Source organism: Chenopodium album, chromosome 12 (genome assembly GCF_948465745.1).
Source record: "Chenopodium album chromosome 12, dcCheAlbu1.1, whole genome shotgun sequence".
In the NCBI taxonomy this organism is placed as follows: Eukaryota; Viridiplantae; Streptophyta; class Magnoliopsida; order Caryophyllales; family Amaranthaceae; genus Chenopodium; species Chenopodium album.
The window spans coordinates 5,935,039-5,944,150 of NC_137845.1; the positions used below are offsets into that span (position 1 = coordinate 5,935,039).

A 9,112-nucleotide genomic window follows, 5' to 3' on the forward strand; every position below is an offset into this window, starting at 1 on the left:
GAAAGCAGTAATTAAGCAAAAAAGGGAATGCTATCAAGCCTTAGGAAAATGTAGGAGTGATGAAACCTTTGCAGCGTATAAGGAGGCTAAGAGCAAGGCAAAGGCAGCTGTTCGCCAAGCAAAAGAAAAGGCATATCAGGAGGTTTATGAAAAGCTTGATTCCAAGGAGGGAGAAAGGATCATTTATAAGATGGCAAAGAGAAGACAAGAGGCAAGGAAGGATATTGGCATGGTGAAGTGTGTCAAAGATAAGAACCAAATGGTCCTAGTGCAAGAGGAGGGCATCAAGGACAGGTGGAAGGGGTACTTCGATGAATTATTTAATGGAAGTAATGGAGTTGTGATAGGAGATACCTCTATGAGTGATGAAGAAATCAACATGGAGTATGTGCGAAGGATTAGGAGAGTAGAGGTGGAGATTGCACTGAGGAAGATGAAACCTAAGAAGGCGGTTGGCCCTGATGGGGTACCGATAGAGGTGTGGAGGTGTTTGGGTAAGATTGGTATTGATTGGTTAACAAACCTTTTCAACAAGATATGGACGGCTACAAGGATCCCACAAGATTGGAGGAAAAGCACCTTGGTCCCGGTTTATAAAAACAAAGGAGACGCTCAAGATTGTTCTAACTATCGAGGAATTAAGCTTATGAGCCATACTATGAAGTTGTGGGAAAGGGTGATTGAACAAAGGTTGAGGGCATGCACAAGCATTTCAGATAACCAATTTGGTTTTATGCCTGGGAGATCTACTATGGAGGCAATCCATTTGATAAGACAAATGATGGAGTTTTATAGGGTAAAGAAGAAAGATCTTCATATGGTCTTTATTGATTTAGAGAAGGCATATGACAAGGTGCCAAGAGAGATACTTTGGTGGGCAATGTTGAAGAAAGGTATCCCACGAAGGTATGTAGACCTAGTTAAGGATATGTATCGGGATGTGTCAACAAATGTGAGGACATGCGGAGGGTTGACAAAAGATTTCCCTATTACAATCGGATTGCATCAAGGGTCTGCATTAAGCCCTTTTCTTTTTGCAACGGTTCTAGATGAATTAACTAGACCAATTCAAGATGAGGTTCCATGGTGTATGCTGTTCGCAGATGATATCGTTTTGGTGGATGAGACTAAGGATGGGGTTAATGTCAAGTTGGAGCAATGGAGGCAAAGGTTGGAATCTAGAGGGTTTAAGCTAAGTCGGAGTAAGACTGAATATTTGGTATGTCGTTTTGGCACTCAGAGGGGGACACGCAATGAAGTGGTGAGTTTGGATGGAAAGGATTTGACCATGAGTGAATGTTTTAAGTACCTAGGGTCGATCATCCAGAAGAATGGTGACATTGATCAAGACGTGACCCACAGGATTAAGTCAGGGTGGCTTAAATGGAGAGCGGCCACGGGAGTGTTATGCGACCGCAGCATTCCCTTAAAGTTGAAGGGAAAATTCTACAGGACTGCCATACGACCAGTGTTGCTCTATGGTACAGAATGTTGGGCTTCTAAGAAAGAGCATATTAAAAAGATGGAGGTTACGGAAATGCGCATGTTAAGGTGGATGTGTGGAAACACTTTAAGAGATAGAATCAGAAATGAGGTTATTCGCAAGAAAGTAGGTGTGGCGGGCATTGTAGATAAACTAAGGGAAAATCGTCTGCGTTGGTTTGGACATGTAAGACGGAGACCCGAGGGTGCACCGGTGCGAAGAGTGGAAGAGTGGGACCATGGAGGGATTAAACGAGGAAGAGGGAGACCAAAGATGACTTGGTTGGAAGGAGTGAGGAAGGATATGAAGTGCATGGATTTACGTGAGGATGAAGTTTTGGATCGTAAGGGATGGAGGAGAAAGATTTATGTTGATGACTACACGGAATAATCAAATTTGGTTCATGTTAGCCGACCCCACTTTTGGGATTAAGGCTTTGATTGATTGAAGTTGGGGTTTAATTTAGGAAAGTTTATTTTAGTAAAGTTTTATTAGGGATGGGATTAGGAAAATTAAAAAGGGAAAGTTTAGGGAGAAAGGTCTTAGAGAAGGGGTATAAACATCCTACATATGAGGCAAATCAAACTTTGCCCAGAGTGGAGAAAACCCAAGGTAAACTACTCTCTCCATTTTCCTTATTTTCTTTCTTTTTTTCCTTTCTCCTTTTTTCCCCTTCCCCTTCTTTTTTTTCGGCTGCCCACCACCACCACCACTGCCAGCCACCGGCAGCAGGTGGTTGCCGCCGGTAGCAGTGTCAGCCGCCGGCAGCAGGCGGCCACCGGCGCTAGCAGCCGGCGTGGTGGCTGTCGCTGCCTCCTTCCTCCCTCTTTTTTCGAATAAAAAAAAATTAATCTTTGTTTTAAAAATCAATTTAATCCTAGATCTAAATATTAATTATGGGTTTTGTGATTTGATTTTTGAGGTTTGATTATAAGTATTATGTTAATTATTTTCAGATTATGTTTTTAAATAAAAAGCCCCAATTTTTGAAACCCTAGGTTCTTGATTTATAAATTATTGAAGGATTATGATATATAATGGTGTAAACCTTTGATCAAAATGTTTTAAGACTAAATTACAACAAGATGTAATTAAAATATAGTGCTGGAATTTTTGGTAAAGCATTAAAAATCAAGTTTCTTTAAGGAATTTTAATTACCCATAGTTGGGATTGAATTATGATGTTTTAAATATAATTTCAGCTTATTTTAAATAAATTATGAGGGGTTTTATAATAGTATATATTGCTGGAAATTTGTGTAGGGTGGATTTTAATATTCTTCTATGATTTTAAATTGTAGGAGACTTTGAAGTGAGTGATTTCTATTAATTGTGGCGATATTAAGATCGTATTCAAGGTACGTTCGCGTACTTAGCATAATTATGTTGATGTAATAGCATGCTAAATGTGTTTGATTGATTACAAGTAGTATCATGCTAGGTTTGGATTGGAAATTATGATTTGGATGTCATTGGTGATTGGATTATGAAGCATGAATTATTTGTGATGGATTATTGAATGGAAAATAATAGCTTAGAATATTATTTATGAACCCATATTTATTTATGGCATGATAGAGAGCATGTTTAATTAAACTAAATATTTAATTTGGTTTGGAATATTGAAAATGAATTTTATTATGGTTTATATAATTTTTATTGACGCTAAAAGCATGAGGAAAGAGCTATATAAGTGTCTATGTACACGAGGAATAAATTGTATGTTGGTGTCTTAGTGCACTTAAGGTGTTTTAACACCGAGGGATAGGATTTGTGGCGCTTTATGCGTTTAAGGTGTCATTGGCACCGAGGTAGAATTAAAAAGGGTTCAACATTAAATATTATGTGGTCACTAATTATTCAAGAATTAAATTGAGACATTTGATTGTTTGAATAATTATTGTTGATTGAATGATTATGGTTTGAGAGTCATCACCAAGTTTAATAATCGGTAAATAACGTAAAGTGAAAGAGATTGTGCACCAAAACTCTTGGAACGTATATACCTTGAGTATGAACATATAGGGGGAGTTATGTGACTTTATATTTGATCATAACTTCTAATGGATTACAGGACGCTGTATATTCCTTTTATTATTATTATGCGCTGGAATTCCGCCACCTATGTGTGGTTTTGATGCTGGCACGGTTAGCTCCCGTGTCAGTAACCTCAACTTATTGGGGGAGGTTAGTGGGAAACCCGTTCAATGCGTAATCAACGCTAAATAAATTATTTAGTGTCTAGTGAGAAATTTTATTGAATGTGGTATGCTTGAAAAAAACAGGTGCAACAAGGTAAGTAGTGTGTTGATAGAGAATTGTATGCTAGTGTGTTAATTGCGTTTATGTACTCAGCTTTGCCGATTGTGTGTTTTGTGTGTTTGTTGGCCTTGTCTTTATCTTGGCCCTATGATGACCCATTTTTAATGAAGAGTAGTGGAAATAGGTAGAGATAGGCTTTTCAGGTGATGAAGCATTTTCATGAATGGGCATGAGTGAAGAGCGTATTATGCTAATTTCCATAAGTATATGATGTGTTTATCGCTTTAATTATTTATGATAAAATTATTATGCGTGACTAACGAAAAGGTTTGAATTTGGTTTGGTTTTAATAAGGGCCTATATTGGTTCCAAGTTGTAGGTTGATTTTATTTCTCTTCGTTTGACATTGGTTTGACTTTACTTTCGTTGATTGACTTTTCAAGTTGACTTGTTTTGAAAGGTTTTGAAATTAGTCTTCCGCTGTGTGTCTTTGATAGTTGTCTTAGCCATTATCACGGTGGCGGTAATGTCTTAGATATTCCTATTTTAAGTTTTAAACATGGCAAAACAGGTATTTTAAAAGAAAGGAATTTCTAGGGTGTTACAAAAACAAAGAAAAAAAAAAGAAAAAACCATAACTCCTAACCCCAGCCACCACCCTCACCACCGACGCCAGTTCTCCCTGCCTCCACCGTCGTCACTCCATTCCCGGTTGTCGGCTGCCTCAGACGACCACCCTAGACTGACGAAACCATCCTTACTCCTCTGCCGCAAGCCCAACCAAGCCTCACTAATCCAGCCTCCCGCCATCACCGGTGAAACATCCTCACTCGAGCCCAGCCACCAAGCGTAACTGGCGCTTAAAACATCCCAGCTAGCCACGAACGAAAACCATCCACCTTGAAACACCCCAGCCTTGAAACATGCCATCCCAACCACGATCGTAACGGCCGAAAGCCCGAAAACCACCAACTTTTTTTCCACCCTCAAAATGGCTGGAATCGATCATGGAAACCCAGAATGGTCGATTTCCACGGTCGATTTGACCGTTTTAAGGGTGGGGAAAGGGGGTGGTTTTACATAGTGGTGGCCGGGGTAGGTAGGGAAGGGAGCGATGGCGGTTGGGCTAGGGTTGTGCGTAGGGGCGTCCAGGCTAGGGTGGAGCGCCGGTGGCTGGGGTAGGAGAGGAAAGGAGCGCCGGTGACTGGGGTTGGGATGCTGGCAGTGGCAGTGGCAGTGGTGGTGGTGGGTTTAATTTTTTTTTTAAACCAATAATATGGTGACATTTGGCAATGTGGACCCCACTTAACGGATTCCATCCAAAAATCCGTTAAGTGGTGGTGAAATCAATTTTTTTTGGTTTTTTGTGATGTTATAATAAAAGTTTCAAATTTGTGGTGTTATAATCAAAATTTTGGCTATTTTGTAGTGTTATTTTCTAAAAAATCCTAAATAAACAACCAATAAAAAATTAGTACAATGATTGTTAATTTAAGGACGACTACCATAAAATTTTCATACAATTTGAGACAGAGAGAGTAATATATACATTTTCAAGGATAACAATATTGTACTCTAGCTCTCTTGTGATTTTGCCTTGTAGGAATTTCAGATATAATAATTTGCAAGTGGAAAGTGTTGATACCAATTCTTCATTAGTTAGAACATTGGTTTCACTATAATTTGGAAAGTTTAATTGGATTACATACTTTAAATATTTTGAGCAATAATTTAACGACAAAACTACAGGCAGAAGAACTTTTTCTTAAGCAACTAGCGTGTATATCCAAATGCCACATGGTAACGAAAGTAAGCACTATTTTTACACGGGATTTCATATTGCACTTGACTATTTTTTATTTTTTATTTTTTATTTTTATTTTAGCAACAATTTTTAGACTCAATATTTCTGGATAATTAGCCAGTCAAAGTCAACTATATTTTTTAGCTATAATTGTATGGGCCGTTACTTATCATTAGAAACTTCTATTATATTTACTGGCTTTATTTTAGTTTGTTTTAGACCTTATTATTCCTCAAGCTTTTTTGGCATTAACATTAACATACGCGTATAAATACTATATTTGTCTTATTTGTTGGAGTATTTTTCTCAAATTCCCTAAAATAAGGAGAAAACAAAATATATTAATCAATAAAATTGAATTGAATGAGACTAGGTCATTTGCAAATTTAAGCACAATTACTTCTACATATAAACAAGAATATATTAATGTTTGTGACTAATATAATATATGTATATAGATGAATGAAGCATTGAAGCTCAATAGCTAGATATTATTAAGTGGTTTTGAGTATCATATAATTGAAATGTTATGAACGTGTTGTATTAATTTTTGAAAAATGGTTTAATTTTTAGTAAGTAGGTTCAATTAATTAATCTGCCATGCGTACAATTAAAGAAAGAAAATCTCGTTTTGAATTGGTGGTGAGAACTCTTGCTTTTCACACACCTAGTTAGCAAGAGTTGTCACACACCATTACATTTACATCATCACCTTAGCTATGAGAAAGTATCCTTGTTGCTCCATCATGTACCACACAAATTTTAAAAATGAAAATACTTTATTTAATGACCCTTACATATCAAAAATAGTTACTGTATTAGATGGAAAATAGTAATTTTATATATAGGAAAAGATTTAACTTTAATATTTTATTGTATAAGAACTAAGAATTCTATCTACATACGGAGTAACAAGTTAGGCAGCTAATAAAACAAACTATAGTTAATTTTTTCTTCAGAACAAAAAAGAGAAAGAACCTACATAAATAGACTATTCACCCAATAATATTAGTGATATCTAGTTGATAGTCTTCACTCGATCTTATTCAATATACCAACCTAGCTTGTTCGTAATAATTTAATTTTCCTTGTTGATTAATTAAACACTTAATCCAGCTTGATCAACAAGAAATTCAAGGGAGTGGGGGAAGAGGAAGGAGGCCAAAGTCAAATCTATAGACGCACAAAGTTTCTCCTTTCACAACTTGTTTGTCTATAAATATTAGCACAATTAGGTGCATTTTTTCAACAACCATATTCCATAACTACTCTAAAAACAAACAAACCAATTACCCAAAATCATATATATCTCACATCAAAATTAGCATCAAATCAACACAAATTCCAAAAAAAAAAAAAAACACACACACACACAATGGGTTCTAAGAAGATTATTACATGGGACACCATTTTACCTAGTTGCTTTAAACCAAAAAGATCACAATCAAAACCTAAACTCATAACAAGAACTAAAACTATTCCACAAAGAGTAGTACCAAGTTCTCCACAAAGGTTATCCATCTCAGACATTAGCAACCCGAATTCGGAGATTTCGATCAACGATCTTTCGAGCTCGTTGATCGGGTCAAATCTTCAAGTATTCACAGTTGATGAACTCAGGATTATCTCTAACAACTTCTCTTATACCAGCAACTTCATTGGAGAAGGCGGTTTCGGAGCGGTTTATAAAGGGTTTATTGATGATAAGCTTAGACCCGGTTTAAAAGCTCAAACTGTTGCTATTAAGGTCTTGGATTTGGAAGGTTCTCAAGGACATATAGAGTGGCTGGTAATTTATTTTTTACCACCCAAATTAAAAATATCATATTATATATATCACATTTATATTTATAATATTTGGCTAATATATACTTTTGAAAATTAATTTTCAGGCTGAAGTTATATTTCTTGGTCAGTTGAGGCACCCTCATTTGGTGAAATTGATTGGATATTGCTGTGAAAATGAACAAAGAGTTCTTGTTTATGAATATATGGCTAGGGGTAATTTGGACAACCAATTATTCAGAAGTAAGTATCTAAATTTATTAATTTTATATTTTTTTAAAAAAATAAATAAATAAATTACTCCGGTAATTCACTAAATTCAAAATTTGTATATTTTTCTAACATTTTGATATGAATGCAGGGTGCTCTGTCGCCTTACCATGGTTGACAAGGATGAAAATCGCGCTCGGGGCTGCTAAAGGCCTTGCATTCCTACATGAAGCTAATAAGCCTGTGATTTTGAGGGATTTCAAGGCTGCAAATATACTCTTAGATTCTGTAAGCTCTCAACTTTCTTTCAACTTTGACTTAGTATGGTATTCTGCTTTATTAAATTACTCGGACTCTTTATTTCATTTCAAGTACTTATAACTGACACGATCTTTAAAGTCTTTGGTTCATTTTTCTTACTAGTTTTGTTTTTTATGGTATAGAATTTCAAAGCAAAGCTGTCAGATTTTGGGTATGCAAGAGATGGACCAGAAGGAGATAAAAGCCATGTAACTACCGAACACATTCTTGGCACCAAAGGCTATGTTGCACCAGAATATGTCATGACAGGTAATTAGTAATTTAATATATTTGAATTTACAAATTTTAATTACAATTAACGTTGACGATTAGTGCTAATATTATTAAGTCACATAATACGTGCAAATTTTATGGTTTTTCGTAACAAGCAAGACATACCTATTCTAACCACTAATAAAATTGTCAATATTCTAACATATTCCATAATATTAAATTTTCAGGTCATTTGACAACGATGAGTGATGTATACAGTTTCGGGGTTGTTCTTCTAGAGTTATTGACCGGAAAAAGATGCATGGACAAGATTCGTCCAAGAAGAGAGCATTGCCTAGTGGAATGGGCTAGGCCACTCCTAAAGGATCCACGAAAACTCGATATAATCATGGACCCTAGGCTTGAGGGTCAATACTCAGTCCAAGGGGCGAAGATAACCACTATGTTAGCCTATCAATGCCTAAGCCACAACCCCAAGTCGCGGCCTATTATGGGTCTAGTGGTTAAGACTTTGGAGCCACTATTGGAAATGAACGACATTCCGAGCCATTTTGTGTACGTTGTACCAAAAGATGGCCAAAAGAAAGAGTACGTAAACCAAGTTAAAGAAAGGAAAAGTAGAGATGGAAATAGAGTTAGACACAACAATTTACATAGGAGGCTTGTCAATGATACGGATTCCCCTGGTTTCCATAGATGAAGAAATCAAGAATACACATCATCAATTCATCACGTACTTCTATTATTCGAGCATAATATGTACATACATACATACATACATACATATACATATACATACAAACTACAAAGGTGTTAATTTTATTTTATTTTTATTAAAAAAAAGAAAATTAGTGTGGAGTTTAATTTTGACTAGCAGCTTAAATTAAAGAACATACTCTTAAGAAAGAAAAATGATGTAAATAGTGAATACTGTACGGTCAAAAAACGGCTTAAGCTTGTATTTCTTTAAAACTTTTATCAAAGAGAAATATGAAAAATGATGTATAATTTTTATGATTTTATATCTAGATGCC

General features: G+C 36.0%; 1 protein-coding gene across 1 annotated transcript; it reads left to right on the forward strand.

Moving 5' to 3' along the window:
* Window positions 1–6,642: 6,642 nt before the first annotated feature.
* Window positions 6,643–9,112, forward strand: LOC145571774 (EPD1-interacting receptor-like cytoplasmic serine/threonine-protein kinase). Its single transcript, XM_081630809.1, has 5 exons — window positions 6,643–7,338; window positions 7,442–7,577; window positions 7,696–7,832; window positions 7,988–8,114; window positions 8,306–9,112. The coding sequence occupies exons 1-5, from the start codon at window positions 6,925–6,927 to the stop codon at window positions 8,776–8,778; spliced, it is 1,287 nt and encodes a 428-aa protein (XP_081486935.1). The 5' UTR covers window positions 6,643–6,924; the 3' UTR covers window positions 8,779–9,112.